This window comes from Felis catus, chromosome X, assembly GCF_018350175.1.
Source record: "Felis catus isolate Fca126 chromosome X, F.catus_Fca126_mat1.0, whole genome shotgun sequence".
In the NCBI taxonomy this organism is placed as follows: domain Eukaryota; kingdom Metazoa; phylum Chordata; class Mammalia; order Carnivora; family Felidae; genus Felis; species Felis catus.
In genome coordinates, this window is record NC_058386.1 from 31587244 (window position 1) to 31606812 (window position 19569).

A 19569-nucleotide genomic window follows, 5' to 3' on the forward strand; every position below is an offset into this window, starting at 1 on the left:
ATTTTTACTAATATTGTAATATTTTATTTTTTTTTAACTCTTCCACTAAATACCTTGCCTGTGTGTTCCTGTGTGCCTAAGGAAAAACCTTCTATTGTTATAGAGATGACTCGGTTTGAAGCCTGGAGTAAAGGGGCATGGACAGATGTATTCCTTCAGATATACAAGGTAACATTTCCAGGCTTGTTCACTGCTAGGGTATTTTGGTTGGTTTATATGAATAATGTATTAGTTAAAGTATAGGTAATGATCCTGATTAAAGAATTCAAAAGCACAGTGGCTCAAATAAGGTAGACATTTTCTTTTTCTTTCTCATGGAACAATTGAGAAGTAAGTGCTTTAGGGATAGTACGGTGTCTCTTCCACGCTCAGTACTGGGCTTTCATTGTGGTACAATTTCTCAGAACAAGGAAGAAAGAACACCTACAAGAGTAGTGGAGGAAAAGTAAATACTGTTTAAGGCTGTCACCCAAAAAGTGTATCATTTCTGTTGGGCAGGATTTACTCACATGATGGTACCTAGCTGCAGGGCATGTTGAGAAATGTAGTCCCTAAAATAGGTAGCTATTGTCATATTCTGGTACTAAAAGGAAGCATTAGGGGCATCTGGGTGGCTCAGTCAGTTAAGCCTCTGACTTTGGCTCAGGTCATGATCTCGTGGTTCATGGGTTCGAGCCCCACGTCGGGCTGTGTGCTGACAGCTCAGAGCCTGGAGCCTGCTTTGGATTCTGTGTCTTCCTCATGCTCTGTCTCTCTCTCTCTCTCTCTTTCTCTCTCTCTCTCTCTCTCTTAAAAATAAACATTAAAAATAAACAAATAAAAGGAAGCATTCATTAAAGAATGGATGATAGTGACAATTATGGTTTCTACTTCTAGTACATACTAGACTCTTGCTATAAACGTTATTCTAGGGAGATATCCACTAGGAATCCATGTCAGTAGGTAAGGCCAGGTTTTGAGGAGACTCTCCAATTTACCTCATGCCAAGTTGCATTTGTAGGTAGATTAACATAGCATAAATTATGCCTTCACATCCTGCATCTTTTTTGGATAAACAAAAAAGTCCTGAGAATCATTCCCTAGGCTTCTAAATGTGGCATGACAGATCTTGCCCACTAAGACTCATGGGGGTTTTTGCTTTGTCTTCACAGATCGAAACCATAAGTAGGGTGAGCTGTGGAACAAGGGAGTTAAAATGAGGGAGAAGTTAAAAAGAAGCAGCAGTCACTGAAAGGAAAGGACAAAATTAATAACTAGATAGTGTGTAGTTTATGTAAGACTCTTGTCATGAGATGCTTTTGAAAAGTTTATTTTATTTTATATTTTTTTAAGAGACAGGCTGCAAGTGGGGTTGGGGCAGAGAGAGGGGAACAGAGGATCTGAAGTAGGCTCTGTGCTGACAGTAGCGAGCCCATTGCAGGGCTTGAACTCACCATCAGTGAGATCATGACCTGAGCCAAAGTCAGACGCTTCAACAACTGAGCCTCAAAGATGCTTTTTAAATGTGATATTGTTTAATCTTCACAAGCAGTAATCTCCAGTTGAGAGACAAGGAAACAAAAGTCTACAGGTATATGTACTATCTTCCAAGGTCACCTGATTTTAGCCATATAAAATCCTCTGATGTAGATGAACCTTATTTCTTTCTTGTTTTCTGCAGGTACTGAAGCCCCAGGTCCCCTTGCTCCTCCTCTCTGGTAGCCTAAATCTGCCACGGCACCCAGCTACCCAGCCTACCCTCTAGAGAGTTCCTTCTGCTGCATGATTCCTACTTACTCCTCTTGTTCTTGTGTCAGCCAGCCCTGCCTTTTTTTTTTTGCCAGATGTCAAAGACAGAAATCCTGTTTTTCCTGGAGTAATTCCCTGAAGAATGTACAAGGGCATTCATGACTCTCAGCCAAACTTAGATTTGGAACATTTTCTTCTTTTTTTTCTTAACTCCAGGCTGTATCATCTATAATTTTGCTCACTAATAAAGAGGAGGACCTCTAAAACAGAAGGGAAGAAAATGCCCTACTTTATGGACAAACTAGTCCTGACATTGGGTCGTGGGCTTTCTTCACTCATTCATTTATTCACTCATGCATTGATGGATATGTTTAGTTCATCTTACCTGTCTTTCCCAACCTATAAGTCTATGAATTTAGAAGACAAGTATTGAGGTGCCTGGGTTGCTCAGTCGTTTAAGCATTTGACTGTTGATTCCCACTCGGGTCATGATCTCACGGTTCGTGGCTTTGAGCCCTGCATCGGGCTCTATGCTTACATTGCAGAGCTGTCTTGAGATTGTCTCTCTCTTTACTCTCCCTGCTCTCTCTCTCTCTCTCTCTCTCTCTCTCTCTCTCGATAAATAAAAATTAAGAGAAATAAATAAAATAAAATAAAAACTAAATATTATTTGTAAATTCAGAATTTGGTAGAGTGTCAGCTACATAGCAGATGCTCAACAAATACTTGCTACTTAACTATTAGGATGCAGGCACTGTACTAGGCTCTGAGGGTGTAAACCGGATACAGTCTTTCTGTTCCAGGATTTTGTGTCCTGGAGTATATAAGTAAAAATCTATAATTACATGGAAGCATGACAAATGCTATGATAAGGTAAGCCCAGAGCACTAAGGGTGAGTACACCTAGAGAAGAACCTACCTTTCCTGTGCCTTGGGGAAGGTTTCTGGGAAGAAAATCAATTTAATCTGACTTTGATCCCAGTTACAAGTTAGATTGTAGTTGACTTTGTAAGCCAAACCAAGGAATCTGGACTTTTTGGATTTTAGCCCAGGGTCAGTACAGAGCTAGCAAAGGATGAGGTTAGCATCCTCATGTTTAAACATAAGGTTGACATAACCAACTTTGCATTCTAGACAAATCACACTCTGGTACAGTGTGGAAACTGTTTGGAGCTGTATTTAAGAGCCTGGTGCTGGGAATACTGGTAGTAGTGGGAAAGATAAGTAAGGGGCAGCTTTTGTAAATATTAGGAGTAGAAAACAGTAGGACTTGGTTAGTGAATAGATCTTGGGGCGGGGGGTGAAAGAGAGAGGTAAAAGATGACATTGGGTCTTGCTGGGGTGACTGAATGGAATTTGATGCCAGTTACTGAAATAACAAGGCAGTGGGGGTACTAACAGGATTTTGTTGGGTGTGGAGGATGAGATAGGGTAAGAGGGCATAATGAATTAATTTTGGTTGTGCTGTATTATGGTGCCCTGTGTCATTATGAAGTGGGTATATCCTTCAGTCAGGAAAGAGTTCTGGGTGGCAACGTATGTTTGGGATTCTTTGCTGATAAAGTCATAGGAATAGATAAGATTGCCCAATCACACAGAGCTGTGATTCTCCATGTATTGTGTCTAAAGCATGGATAGCTCTAGAAGCTCCAGTAAATCAGAAGTGGATTGGCAATTTCTCTTGTAAAAGCAAGCAGTGTTGATGGAAGTTTCACAGGTTGGAAATAGATTGTGATTTTCACAATCCCTTTAGGTTCTTATTTTCTCCTTCCTAAAGGTCATGTGTGCATTCCATGGCTGCCTTTGTCAGTTCTCCTTGGCTAGTAGTTTGGATAATGGAATATAGCTTGTCTCAACCATTTTGATTTTGTGGCAGTTGCTTATTTTTGCTTTGTTAAATTTCCATGTTTAATTATTGCTATTTTCTTCCATTATATTCCTAATTCACAAAAATGTATTGATGGCTAAAAATGGGTCATTGAAGCACAAGAGAGATGAAAAACAATAACACAAACACTCAAATTCAGAATGCTGTTTTAAATGTAAATATATAAATAGGGCTCTCATGTAGATATAAAGGATACATCTGTATATGCTGAAAGAAGTGCATGTGCTATTTTTACCGAAGAATCTGGAAAACAAAAAGGTGATTAATAATATCTGAATAATAAGTTTAGGTAAACAGTTTATTCATTTGTTCCCAGTGTCCTGTCTATCATAAGGGTTTTTTTTTTAATAGTGGCACAATTCTGTAAAATATTTTGATATTTTTAAACAGACAGCAGTAATCTTTCCCATTAATTAAACACATTTTTCCCAATTCAAAACTTCTGTTATAAAGTTGGAGTATTGCTAGTATTGCTAAAGGTAGGCAAGACCCCAGTTCTACTGAGGCATTATTTAGAATTGCATGCCTCTGTAGAAGACAAGCAAAGATAGCACAAGGGATCATATTTGTGAGGAAAACTGAAAATGAGCTTCAGTTAAATGTGATTGGGAAGAGTAAAATTGGTGAAGTTCTTTTCTTAAATGGCTTTACGGGATGTCCCTTAATGTCAGCATATAGTGTGGAAACTGTTATTCTCATATGTGGTAGCAAATATTGCATGCTTTATTTGGATATAAGGGAGCATACGAACACATTTGCAGGTGTGTGATAAATACATGTGAGAGAAGTAAATGATAACGTTTTGTTCTCTTTACCAACGAAAGCCCATGCTCTTGGAAGAGTGATTCTTTGTCATTAATGTAAGATTAATTTGTAATGTAACCTGGAGGAAATCTGTTGGTGGTAGATATTGATAGACATTTAGCCATTGGTCACAAGAAAGGGTGTTGCAAATGAACCCTTATTCATAGGGAAATGTAGGTGATTAAAAATATGCTTCAGTTACAAAGTCATTTGTTAAAGGAAATAGAAAAAAATATAAATACTGTTAGGCTACTGAGTTACCTAATTGCTTCGCGATCTCTGTCAATTCAAGGTGTTTCTCTCCAATTTTGAGATGTGCTAGTTATGAAGGGGAGGTCACTCTCACATGCATTTTTCTTTTTTTTTTAATTTTTAAAAAAATTCTTAATGTTTATTTATTTTTGAGAGAGAGAGCGTGAGTAGGGGAGGGGCAGAGAGAGAGAGAGAGACAGAATCTGAAACAGGCTACAGGCTCTGAGCTGTTAGCACAGAGCCCGATGTGGGGCTCAAACTCAGGAATGGTGAGATCATGACCTAGGCCAAAGTTGGACGCTTAACCAGCTGAGCCACCCAGGTGCCCCCCACGTGCCTTTTTTCAACAGGAATGAGATTAAAAATAATATCTTCATAGCACTGATGTTTTTCCGTATTGTCATTTTCATTATTTTAAGTGGCTAGCTCAAATGATCCACCAGGTAATCCTATCCATGTTTTGGACATATACCTACAGGATTTGAATATCATGATTTTTAATATGGGAGAAATCACTAAAGCATCTAAAGTTTGGCTTTTTTCCAAGATTTATTGGAGAAAAAAATGTATTGAACTGTTGAATAGACAGATAGACTGAATATGATTGTGTAGTTTCTACGCAGCTTGGGTTGATGATTGGGAGCTAAAACCAGCCTATGTGCTGCTCATGAAGGCTATGGACACTATTCTACTCTGTGTCTCAACAAACGAAGGGGGTATTTTTACTTTAAATAAGGGTACCATCAGGACGACAGTTTCTTAGAGCATGTGTCATTTTCTAATTTGCACAAAGACACTGTATAGGCTATGGACCTCCTGGTAGTGGAAGCTGAAGAAACTTTTCCCAAAGATGAATGCCATTGAAGAGTAGAATACTATTTAATGCTATTGCCTGAGTTTCTTTACCTTTGGCTTTTGAGTGTGGTATGTTCATCAACCAGCTCGGCATTTGCTTGTTATTTGAAAGTAGATGAAGTAGATTTCAATAAAAAAATAATCTCTATAATTTCAGGCTTCATGGTGGGCCTGACTGTCCAAAACAATCAAAATGAGCACCTATTCTATGAACCTGTAATTATGAGGTAGGATTTTCTCATTTAGTGGAAATAGAGAGTAAGAAAAGAAATTACTGAATATATAAAGTGATATAGAGCTCAATACATCCATCATCTAGGTAGATGTAAATACCTTGATAGAGTGTAACAATATCATTCATCTCATTGATATTAAGCTACACTTATTCTCATTACTACTACTAACATAATGTTCTAAATATTATGTTGAATCTTTATTTTTTAATTACAACAATTAGTGATCTTTCTTAATGCATATTTAGTGGTTTCTGGGAGATAAAATTGGGAGAAACACACCTATAAAATATGAAGAAAAGATGGCATGAGAAACCTGATATCAAAGAAACCCAGTATTTAAATAGGTAAGGGAAGAGAATCCTGCAAATGAGCTTGAAATATTGCAAAAAGATAGCATTAATACTTTATGACATGATGAACAAGGAGGGAAGAAAGCCTTTGAGGGAGGGCTTGGTATCAGATGAAATTGATACCAGATGAAATTGAGAGGTTGCTTAAGAGAATGATTAAAAATTCCCTGCTGTAGGGGCACCTGGGTGGCTCAGTCGATTAAGCGTCCGGCTTCAGCTCAGGTCATGATCTCATGGGCTGTGAGTTGAAGCCCCGCGTTGGTCTCTGTGCTGACAGGTCAGAGCCTGGAGTCTGTTTCAGATTCTGTGTCTCCCTCTCTGCCCCTCCCTCACTCATGCTCTGTCTCTCTGTCTCGCAAAAATGAATGAACGTTAAAAAAAAATTCCGTGTTGTATTGGACAACAAAGATGCCAAAGGCACTTTCAGGGTGTGGGAGTAGTAATGTGTTGGGGGAAGGTTATTAGGTGGACTTTGGTTTGATGAACAAAAGGAATGAAAGTGGAGAGCATAAGGGTAGAAAACACCTTCATGATTTATAACTGGTAGAGGGAACAGACAGAAGAATCAGGGGAATCCAAGTTTGGGAGAGCTCTCTAAAAGCTGAGTGTAAGTGAGCATGTTTTGATATTGCTGAAAAGGAACTGCTGAGGAGAGATAAATTAAAGATCCAAAAGCTAAAAAAGGCAACTGATGCAGGAATCTCCAGAAGAAGATAAGTAGGTTTCGTATCTAGTGCAAGATAAGGGATAGCTCATCCATTGTTGCTGTAGAGAAGGAAGAAAAGTGAGTGCAGATGCAAGAACTTTGGGACACGTGGTAGGATACTGCCCTGTTCTCATTTAATATGTCAGCCCTTTCCTCTTTGAAGTAGTGATGAGGGATCTTCTGAGAAAAACTAGCATATAGGCTGATAGGGAAGGAGATCTGGTGAGAGATAATTAAGGAGCCAGGAGCCACTATGGGTAATAGGGGTGAGAAGACAAGGGAAATAGATCTCTGGGCCTGCAGGGCTTTATGTTTAATTTTTTTTTTTTACATTTATTTACTTTTGAGAGACAGAGACCGAGGATAAGTGGAGGAGGGGCAGAGAGAGAAAAAGACATAGAATCCAAAGCAGGCTCCAGGCTCTGAGCTGTCAGCACAGAGCCTGATGCAGGGCTCGAACTCACGGACTGTGAGATCATGACCTGAGCCGAAGTCGGGTGCTTAACCAACTGAGCCACCCAGCCGCCCCAGGGCCTTATCTTTAAATCAGAAACAGGTGCATCTCAGTTTTCCTGGAATCCCTGGCATCGATCTCTGTGGATGATTTATGCAGTGCCTAGGAGCCGAGGTCAGATTGCTGCTGTGCCTTCCACCACCAGCAAACTGCCTTGTAGCTTGTCTCCTCTTTGAGCTTTCTCTCTACCTCCTGTCTTAACTGAAGCTTGTGTCTTCACCCCCAGATCACTTCCAGGTGGGCCTCCTTAGTAGGGGCTGTGGATGAACAAGCTTGAATGCTTCTTTTAAAATTTTCTTTTCTGGAGCACCTGGGTGGCTCGGTTGGTCAAGCATCCGACCTCACCTCAAGTCAGGGTCTCATGGTTCATGAGTTCAAGCCCTGCAGCTGGTTCTCTGCTGTCAGCACAGAGCTTGCTTTGAACACTCTGCCCCCTTCTCTCTCTGCCCCTCTTGTGCTCACATGCGCTCTCTCTCTCTCGCCCTCTCTCTCTCTCTCAAAAAAAAACAATTAAAATTTTTTTCTTTCTCTATTCCTTTTTAAAAATTTATTATTGTTTTTCTAGTTCTTAGTCTATGGAATTAAATTGTATTCTCTTTACAACAAATTTGTGATCTTGATAGTATTTAGACCTAAGTGACTGCAAGAAATTTTGTTAGGGTGAGAAACATTTGTGGTATGTTTGAGCAATGTTTATTATATTCTTCCATTTAAACAGTATGACCAAGGGAAAGGTAAGCTTCTAAAAATTAAACTTTATCTGACTTTTGCAAATTCCTAAATTAATTGTGCCTTTTTGGGATACATTTTTAGTTAAGGTTTACTAGAATAATTTATACACAGTTTAGAACATTCTGTGAAATTGTAGCAGACTAATGAAATTAAAATTTCACCTCATGTCATCTACATGCTGTTCAGTTTTTTCATGGGGAAGTACATCACATTTTTTCATTGCTATTCCATTTATTCATTATGAAACCAATCATTGCTTTAAAAAAATGTTTATTTTATTTAATTGTTTGGAGATGGAGAGTGAATTGGAGAGGGGCAGAGAAAGAGGGAGAGAGAGAATCCAGAGCAGGCTCTGTGCTGTCAGTGCAGAGCCCAACACAGGGCTCGATCTCACGAGTTGTGAGATCATGACCTGAGCAGAAACCAAGAGTCAGTCGCTTAACCAACTGAGCCACCCAGGTGCCCTTAATCATTACTTTTAAAATATTATTGTCTTTAAACATGGTTGAATGATATAAGAGCATTTCCTGGTAGAATAACAGCTTGAATTTTAGGCCACACAGAAACACTGACAAATGCAGGTGTAATATTACCTTGTTCTTGGAAACTTTGGAAAAGGAATTAACTTTGGTAACATTTTTTTTTAAGTTTATTTATTTATTTTCAGAGAGAGGAAGAGAGCTTGAGCAGGTGGGGGGCAGACAGAGAGAAAGAGAGAGTCCCATGCAGGTTCCATGCTATAAGCGCAGAGCCTGATGCAGGGCTCAAACTCACAAACCATGAGATCATGAACTGATCTGAAATCTAGAGTTGGACACCTAACGGACTGATCCACCCAGATGCCTCATGTAGCATGTTTTAAATTGTTTTTCTACCTTTTACACTTTACCTTCTTAAATATTTTGAAATTCAGTCATTTTGGATTAAATATCTTTCTAAATGCACTTTAACTAGAGATTGCATTGCTTCGTTGTCATGTCCCTATTTCCAAGCACAGTAAGTGGCTTTGTGTCGTGCACTCAGTACATAAGAATTGAATGAAGGAATGGATATACACCTTCTTACCTTTAAACTAGAATGCACTTTGTGTTTGAAACATTTGTATTGTCTCAGTATCCAGTACAGAGGTTACCACAGGATTCTATACGGGCAATTTCTCCTCTACCTGGTGCTCAGACACTTAGATTATTTTTTGCCTTTTAATAGTCTGTCTTTAATCTCTTGTCATCTGACTATTCTCTCTTGCTTTTCATTACTGTTATCAATGTGCCTGCTTACAGTAGTTCTTTTCCTATTACTTGTTATTTCTTGTGGCCTGGGAAATTAGATATCCCACTTACAACATTTTTCTATAAAATAATAGGCTTGGACTTAAAATGCACAAACAGGTTTTTATAAATTAAGGGAGAGACAGTTACCTTGCAGACTTTGAGACTTCACAGATTGTAGCTCAGGATATTTACATATGCATTGTGCTTGCTGGCCCGCCTCCATGAGGATTTCAAACAAAGGTGAAATTTGGACAGGCGAGTTGTTATCGCATTGCTGTGACTTGCATCTTTATTGTAGGGCTTTTCCGATGCCTTCTTTTACTCTTGAATGGATGTAATCAACCAGAAAATACTGATGCCTTCCTTTATTTACTCTTCAAATATTAATTTTTAATTTTGCCATTCAGGTCTAGTAAAAGTTCTGTCTTTTTCCCAATTTCAGGTTCTGGTACTATCCCGGGTTGTACCACACTGCAGCAGTAATCTGCCCCCCATTCATGTGCAAAATTCACCAAAGGTCAATCCTTGTTTTGTATCCAGCAACATATATTCGAGTTCTGAAAGGATTCTGCTTAATTGGATGAACACAAATTATGAGAATGCCCGACATATTATATGGAAGAACTGTCCCAATGGTGAGCAATTTTTTTCTTTAAATAAATTATTACTAATTGTAGTATAACAACATAGAACTGGACTCAGAATCCATGGATTCGAGACCTGACTCTTTTCTGTAAAAAGGATTTCTTCATACCTTCAAGTTCAGTTTCCTTACATGTGAAATGGAAATAATAAAAGATGCTTCTTTAATTTATTTTGAAGAAGAAAGGATAAAAATTTCATAGAGATGTTCTACAACTGAAAGATAGCCTTAACATCATTGCTGGCATTTTCAGCTCTATAAATTTAGGTGACACTGATCAAATCTTTTATGTACTTAGTTAATATCAAGTGGAATTTGATTAGAAAATGTCTTCCATGTCACTGTGACAGTCATGTTGGAAATCACTAAGTGCAATAATGCTTCATGAATCTAGGGGGAGGTTGGTCATATTAGGTCCAAGTACTAAGACTAGTTAATGGCTGTTCATACAGAGACCTGCTCCACTGTTTGGGTGGCCACTCCCTGGTTCTGTCCTTATGGAGTGAGGCTCTATAAACTTGCATCATAAGAGATTTCAGTTTTTTTTTTTTCCTTTCAAAGTTCCAATTTGCTAGTATAGTGTGTTTTTTTCCTTTATCATAAGCCTCAGTTGTAGTGACATGGAAGACAGAGTGCATGTTGGTTGTTTCTATGGCTAAAATTCAGCTCCCCCTTTCCAAGTACAAACAAACCTATTGTGTTCAGGATGGGTTGTGTTTTAATCATTAAATTTATTTTTTATGCTGAACTCTCAGAGTTTAAGCTTTAGAAGCAAGAAGATTTAAGAGTCTGATTTAAAATGAGGCTTTGCATTACAGTTGCTCTTAACTTGAAGGCATTACTTTTGCAAACATAGTGACATCAAGATTAAAATAGATATAGTGATACATTGGTATTAGGCAACAGTAAACATAGAATATTTTAGTACCTTCTAATTGACATGCTGATAATATCAAAACAATTGAATAAGATTCATATCTTATAAAACTGTATCTGGCCTTTGTTCAAAAAACAAAGTACAAATAATTAGGTTACTAAGGAGTAACACTTTAACCAGAGTAGTATAAAATATGTACGTATGTTAGAAATTAGTATATTCATTTGTTGGAAATTTTTTATGATTCTGTTTTTACCAACAAAACTGTCTATGCAAGTTAATTGCAGAGTTTGCTGCATTTTTTTAGAATAATACATTACAGGCACTGGCTTCTTTCTTGTTTTTTTTTTGTTTTGTTTTTTAAACTCTGAGTTTTATGGCTTTACAAAGCCTTTTTTTTGTGTTCCCTTCTACTTCCTTCTGCTTGGAGCATTATTTTTCTAGATATCTTCATGATTCTCTTTCTCACTTCATTCAAGTCCCTGCTCACATATCACTTTATGTGTAAGATATCGCAATACCCTCCCTAAAATAGCATGTCCTTCCATCCTTCTCTTTCTTCCTCTATTTTTCTCAATAGCTTTTTTTTCCAAATTATATATATAAAAGCGAGAGTCTGTTTCCTCTGGTAGAATGTAAGCTTCTTAACAGAAACACTCTTCTCTGTTTTGTTGTTCACTGGTGTCTCAGAGCTTAGAACAGTGCCTGGAAGATAATAGATACCAAACACTGTTTGAGGACATAAATGAATGCAGAAATGCGTGAATAAAGAGACACATTCAGGTTTCATACATTTTTCTACTCTATTCCAGATAATTGAATACATATTAGCTTACCAGTTTGTACCTTCTGGTACATATTGCAGGAGTCAGGTTGAATGGTTGGGGTAGGAGGAGGCACTTTCCATGTTAATATGTACCTCAGTACAGGTCCGTGTGCTTAGTAACTGTGGAAGTGCACGAGGAGAAGCTCTGAAAGATTTCACTTTGGTTAACTCAGACTGAGAAAAAGTCCTACTCCATTCCCCAGAATTATATCTGTCAACATTGATATTTATTCTACTGATCCTCGCTCTGCTGGTAAAATATGACCATGCTCACAACTTGGTGCGGTGATGTTGTGGAGGGTAAAAGGATAGGGCTGCACCCCATACCTTTTGACTGAGAAACTCTTGAGGGTGAGGCCCTGCAATCTTTGTTTTATTAAGCCCTCCATGTGATTCTTCTTTTTTTTAATGTTCATTTCTTTTGGAGAGAGAGAGAGAGACAGAGACAGAGACAGAGACAGCAAGCAGGGGAGGGACATAGAGAGAAGGGGGGCAGAGAATCCAAAGTGGACTGTGGGCTGACAGCAGAGAGCCAGATACGGGGGTCAAACTTACCAACTGTGAGATCGTGACCTGAGCCCAAATCAATAGTTGGATGTTTAATTGACTGAGCCACCCTTGTGCCCCATCTCCGTGTGATTCTGATGCATACTAACCTATGAAGCAATTAGGCTATAGTATCAAAAAGCGGTTTCATTAGTGCTTTTAAATTGTTCGCAGAATGGTATTTTTTTCACCAGTTATATTTCTTTAAAAAAATCTTTTTAATGTTTATTTCTGAGACAGAGAGAGACAGAGCATGAGTGGGGGGGGGGGGGGCAGAGAGAGAGGGAGACACAGAATCAGAAGCAGGCTCCAGGCCGAGCTGTCAGCAAGGAACCTGACGCGGGGCTCAAACTCACAAACCGTGAGATCATGACCTGAGCTGAAGTTGGTCGCTCAACTGACTGAGCCACCCAGGTGACCCTCACCAGTTATATTTCTGAAGTACCCCTCCTTTAAACAACAATTCCTCTGAAGAAGTAATGGCTGAAAATTTCCTCCAAATTAATGTCAGACTTCAAACTACAGATCCAGGAAGTTTGGGGAATACCAAGCAGGATAAATATCAAAAAACAAAAACAAACAAAAGAACTTAATACCTAGGAGTACTATATTCCAATTGCAGAAAACAAAACATAAAGAATCTTGAAAGAATCCAGAGGAAAATAAGAAAACATCTTACCTATAGAGGAGCTAAGATAAGAATTACATCCAACTTCTCAGAAATCATGCACTCTGGAAGAGAGTAGAGTATTTAAAGTGTTGAAATGGAATAAAAGATACTAACCAAAAATTCTGTACCCTGTGAAATTATCTTTCAATAGTGAGGGAGAAAACATTGCAGAGAATAGACAGTGGACCTTGCTTATAAATTTTTTGGGTAAACTGATTAGTTGACAGCCTGCAGAGTCATCCTTATGGACATTGTGCCCTTGATCAGCCTGATGGGGGAAGACATGAATTTTCTAGTTGTTTGTGGCTTTCCCACAAACTCTTGAGAGTTTAACAGTGTTGTCAACATGACAGGTGGCTTCCTTATTACATATCTGCTGAGGTCTTTATCAACACCTCCACCTCAGTCAGGTCAGGTCTGACATACATTTCTCATGAGAATTTCTTTGTAATGATGTAGGAACTAGGAAGGGTGTGACAAGTGAGGGAGTCTTCCTCTGTCAAGCAGAGTATGGAGTAGTAAAGTTGCAGTCAGTTTGTTCAAAGGCCTGGCCAACCAGGGCTTTGAGTATCAGTGCAATGTTTTAGGACTTCATTCTGTTGGCCTTGGAGAGTCATGGGAGTTGGCCAAGGTGATGACTGCTATGATAAAATGGGTATTTGATCTGGTGGCCACAGCAAGTCCATGGAGTGAAGTGTGCTGAAGTCATATGCTTTTGATCAGCACACCCAAATTTAGCACTGAGGGGAGACTGAGATTTCTTAACCCTGCACTTTCTATGAATTTATTCAAGAGTACATGGTGCCAGGCAGCCAAAGTTTGGGAGTCTCCTTTCCTAACGATGTATAGTTGCTGGGAGACATTGCTAAAAAGTGAACAAAAACAAAAATAAGAATAAAGTTACCCATCTTATGTTTGAAAATTCTTTTTTGAAAAAATGTTTATTTATTTTTGAGAGAGAGAGAGAGAGAGAAAGAGAGAGAAAGAGAGAGAGAGAGCATGAGCAGGGGAGGGGCAGAGAGAGAGGGGGAGACACAGAATCAGAAGCAGGCTCTAGGCTCTGAGCTGTCAGCACAGAGCCTGACATGGGGCTCGAACCCACTAATTATGAGATCATGGCCTGATCCGAAGTTGAAAGCTTAACCAACTGAGCCACCCAGGCACCTCTGTTTGAAAATTCTTAATATGTGTAATTTGTTCTAAGAGTTGTGAACATCAAAAAGCATTTTCTGTGTAATAAGTGAACACCTGTCTCATGTCAATAGGGGACCTTTTTAGGGCTTGCCAGATGTTTCTTTTGCCCTTATAGACTTATCCTCTTGTTCCTACTAGCTGTTTGTATTGTATGTGCTTAAGCCTTTTATCTTTAACACAATAGTTAATGTTTTTCAGTGATGAACCCTTTTTTCACACCTTAGTGACAGCATCTTCTTCAGTAGATCATGCCTGTGATGAAGTATCCTCTTTGTTACTCTTTTGGACCCTTTTCTTCAATTGCTACATTTGATTGCTAATGGAAATTTTATCATCCTGTAATCACCTGGTGATTTTGAGAACAGCAACAGACCAGTTTTGTAACATAAAGTTTAATTTCTGAGAGGACTAAGTGCTTTCATTTGACCGTACTTTTAACCAAATCCTGAGACTGGAACATTTTGAACTGTCTGTTCAAAGGAGCTTTGTTCTACAAAATAGTATCTATTATTTAACTGATGCTTATCTCAACATTTTTTTCATGAAGTAACAATTGTAGTTCTTATGAATGGAAAATACTGTTTTCTTTTTATTTTAGTAGAACAGAGTTATAAATATGCTGGCAACATTTACCTTTTATTTTATGTACTCTAAAGGTGCCCCTGATTTCATTTATCATGGAATAGTTTGTTAAAGTAAACAACATTCAATACACATTTGGAAAATTATACTGGCCTTTTAATGCTATCTATTCTTACACCTAATGTAGTGTTGAGGTCTTAAATCTTTAGGCATTGGTTGTTTCAAATGTGTCTAATGTTCAACTTCATTAAACCAGAAAATAGTTTTTATTTACAAAGAACTTTATATTTTTTAACAAGTTCCAAATTAGACCTTTAATGTTTAGCAATAAATATTTATCATCAATGTTGCAAGCTTGAAATGCACATAGATAATAGAAATGGTATAATCTGATATTTTAAAGTTACATCTAGAATGTTTTATTTGGGAATGTGACTATCAGTCAGGGTGTAGAAGTCATGATTAGTGTGAAGCTCAACAATACATTCAGAGAAATGCCAACCAGTCAAACAAATGTGACAATAGAAAGTTAAACCATTTCCAATGGATTATCAGTGTGGTTCAATAAATCAGGGCAAACCCAGGCAATAGCCACGTGTCCTGGAAAATGGAGGATGTAAAAACTCACCAACAACCAGACAGCATTCTATCTCTGTCTTTCATTTTCATACGTAGTCAGTCAATGCTTTCTAGCCAGACACCACTAGGAAGTCATCCGCAACTGAACAAATTCCTTTCAATGCTCATTGCAGTGAGAGAGACCACACATTATGGAAAGTCATGGGGAATCTCATAATAAAGGATACCGTGGAAGACATTATGGGATTTGTGCACTGGCTAGGTAAATTGGGGACAGGTTCAAGGAAACAGGGATTCACCTTGACTGTATGCTATAAGGGGCAGTGGTAATTCTATGAATAACTTAATAAATTTTATCTAGAGGGAATAAGACTATAGTGAGGCTAATTCTTGTAATTGGTAGAGAAGCAGTGATCACTCATATTAACCAGGAGAGGGGGATGTTTGGTATTGTCAACCTTAAAAATAAAATAGCTGGTGATGTTATGGATCAGATGAGTTTGTTTGGGAATAGGAGAGGAATGACAATTCTGGACAAGCCAACTGTGGCAAACCGTAGGCAAATATGAAGAGACAAAGGGAAGGTCAACTTTTATTAGGTTGAGGAGGAAATTGGGGAGGGTTGTTTTGAACAGAAGTTCATCGGAGAAGAAAAAGAGTTTGAGGTTGTGGAGGCTTCCCTTGGTTACAGGCGAAAGCGCATTATTGCTGGGGCAGAGAGGCACCTTCCTTCTTTTTCTTAAAAGCAGGAGATAAAATGCTTCCTTTTTCTGCTGGTTATGCAGGCTGCATCAAGTGGTGTGGTACATATATTGATTCCCTCTTCAAAGCTTCCCCAACTCAATATGAAATGAAGTTCCCTTTCCTCATTTTCACAGTATTTGGTAGTATGACAATTAAAGGACTAAAATTTTTACATATAATGGTTTATTTAATCATCAAAACAAGCCACATGATCAGATAGCTGTTATTACTATTAACAGGAAAACTGAAGCAGAGAGGTTAATTTATTTCCCTAGGAAAATGTGGGATTTGAATCCAAGCAGTTTGACCTCCAAGGCTCATGCTAAGTACCCTGTGTGATGCCGCTGGTTCAAAATGTTAACTCTTCTTTAGCTGAGATCTGTGCAATGCTTGCAGTTTCTTTCCTGATGTCCAGAGAGATGTCTCATTTCCTTTTTCATTCACAACAGTGATTTTTCAAATCTGGATGCCATTTTGTAATAACCTGGGCAAACAAACAAACAAACAAATGAATAATTAAATGGGTGCCCCACTCCAGGACAACTGAAACTGAATCTTTGGGGTATTGTCTGTACATGTGCAGCTTTTAAAAGCTTTTTAGGGGTTCTGATGCACAGTGAAGGTTAAAAACTCCACTGTGTGCAAATCTAGAAATAGGAAATAAGATGAAATAGTGCAGAGGTACCCTGTAACATAAATATTCATTGACCACGAGAAATACTATTTCCTAAAGTATGTCTCAAATTTAAAAGATGAAACATATGAATAACATTCTGAATTCTGAGGATTTTTTGGTTTTGTTGCTATACATTGTGATTTTACATAGCATCGAAAATCATTGCTATGACATTCTTACTCTCATTTCCTCTCACCTTTCTGCCTGAGTGTCATCATTTTGTTATGTTCATTATGCCTATATTGTCACTGTTATAACACTTATATTCGATTCTGTCAGTATTCTGTTATGTGTCATTTTACCTGAATTCTCCAATTTTATTTATTTTTCAATTGAAATATCGGATGGCTGGATTTCTTTATTATTTTGTTTTTCTAACAAAACTCTTTTTAAGGGTAAATATCTTCTTTTTTTAAATATGTGACTGACATCTTGACTGGGAATAAAATTTGAGTGTTATTCTTTATTTTTCTCTGTGCTGTAGGGACAGTATTCCATTGTGTTATGTCTGGAAAATAGCTTGGAAAATTGGAGATCAGGGTGATAACTCCTCCCCTATAAGTGACTTGCTTTGTTTGGCTCTATGCTTTTTTATATTCACAAAATGGGTGGCGTGTACAAGAGGATGAAACCTGCTCAAAAACATTTCTTTTGTAAATTTGGCATGTGAGGTATTTCTTGTATTCTTTCTGAAGTTAAAGTTATTGGTTGAAACTGAGTCATGAAGAGGCTTTTTTCTTTTTTTTTTTTTTTTAAAGAAAATCATAGAAATTAATCTTTATTTACAAGATACTGCGAGACATGAGTTGTTTTGTTTTGTTTTTAAAGAAAAGTGTGGAATGAAGAGACTTTTTCTAACCTTTCATTAACTTGGATGATTTTGTATTGTACCTGATCTTTTTCATACTTAGGCAGAATACATTCAACATTTCATCATTAATTATGGTATTCACTCTACAATTACTCTGTAGATTATGTTCTGGAATTTATATCCTTTCAGTTTTCTAGGAATTTTTATAAAGAATACTATTTAATTGTATTCTATTTAATTGTATATATTATATACAGTTGACCCTTGAACAAATGGTTTTGAACTGTCCAAGTCCACTTCTATGTGGATTCTTTTTTTGATAAATGCAGTACTGTAAGTGCATTTTCTCTTCCTTATGATTTTCTTAATCACATTTTCTTTTTACTAGCTTACTTTATCGTAAGAATACAATATATAATACATATACAAAATATGGGTGAATCGACTGCTTATTTTTTCAGTAAAGCTGCTGGTCAATACTAGGCTATTAGTAGTGATGTTTTGAAGGAGTCAAAAGTTATACACAGATTTTTCAATGCACAGGGTTTAGTGCCCCAAATCCCATATTGTTCATTGGTCAACCGTATATCTATCTATCTATCTATCAACCTATCTTACAATAGTATGTTAAATTGATTTTTAAATGCAAATTAACCTGCATTCCTGGCACAAATTCAATTTTGTTACAGTAGCTAATCTGTTTTTAATACCTTGCTAGATTACTTTACTAATACAATAAAACCTTGGATTGTGTAACTTGTTCTGCGAGTGTTTTGCAAGACGAGCAAACATTTCTCATAAATTTTAACTTGATAAATGAGCAGTGTCTTGCAATGCAAGTAGTATGTGAGGCTGAACGTCACACAGTAACAAGTGAGCCAATGCTTCTGGAAATTCACTTTGATATACAAGTGCTTTAGATTACAAGCATGTTTCTCAAATGAATTATGCTTGCAAACCAAGGTTTTATTGTGTTTAAAATTTTTGCTTTAGTTTACATGAGTGAAGATTTGTAATTATTTTATAGTATTTTTTAGTTTTTTGTTGTAATTTTATGCAAATATCAACAATTGTAACCTATTCCCTCCTTGTAGACTTCAAAAGAGTTTCTAGAAAATTGGAATTGCTTGTTTCTTAAATTTTATAGAATTTACTGGTAAAACTATCTGGACCTGTTATTTCTTTTGTGAGATGATTTTAAATGATTAAACCAATTCCTTAATTGTTATAGGATAATTTTTATTTTCTACTCTCCATTGAGTAAGATTATGTAACACATGAAATTAATGAATTTCATCCAAATTGCAAGAATATTAGCATAATATTATTCACAGTTTATTGTATTTGTCCTCTCATATGGAACTGCTGTGATTCTTTTTTATTTTCAGTATTGATTTATTATACTTCTATGTTTTTTTAAGTTTGTTTTTGAGAGAGAAAGAGAGACAGTGCAGGGGAGAAACAGAGACAGACACAGAGGGTCTGAAGAGGGATCTGTGCTGACAGCAGAGAGCCTGATGTGGGGCTTGAACTCATTAACCATGAGATCATGACCTGAGCGGAAGTCAGAAGTTTAACTGACTGAACCATCTAGATGCCCCAGTATACTTCTTGTTTTTTTTAAATCAGTCTTTGTCCATGGTAATTATCAGCTTATTACATGAGATTCTTTATTTTCTTTCTAGTTTAATGATGCACTTAATATGGAAGTTCTACCAAATATTATATACATTACCTTAATCTCATGTGGTTGATCTTATAATTATTTAGCATTCACATATCTTCATAATTCAGAAGCAAAATGATTTTTGCATTAAAGTACATATTATATTGTATTTCTAAAGTGTTTTAAAGTAATTAAAAATGCACTGTTATCTGTTATAAATGTAAGCACAAAACTCCTCAAAAATACTAGCAAATAGAATCCAACAGCATTCTAAAAGGATTAAACAAAATTACTAGGTGAGATTCATCCCAGGAGTGCAAGATCTGGTTTAATATATACATTCCAATCAATGTGATACTCCACATTAATAGAATATAAAGAAAAATAAAAGAGACCATTTCAAAGGATACAGCAACAAT

At 37.2% G+C, this 19569-nt stretch overlaps 1 protein-coding gene across 3 annotated transcripts in view; it reads left to right on the plus strand.

Annotated features, from left to right (window-relative positions):
- The window catches only part of CFAP47 (cilia and flagella associated protein 47), a 566822-nt gene that overhangs the window by 210461 nt on the left and 336792 nt on the right, over positions 1-19569 (plus strand). For 2 of the 3 annotated variants that reach the window (XM_045050610.1, XM_045050611.1), the window contains 2 exons: positions 82-168; positions 9779-9971. In XM_045050610.1, coding sequence (XP_044906545.1) covers positions 82-168; positions 9779-9971 — 280 coding nt within the window. Of the gene's footprint in view, positions 1-81; positions 169-9778; positions 9972-19569 lie in introns of those variants that run through there. The other variant, XR_006592925.1, reaches the window with a different exon arrangement.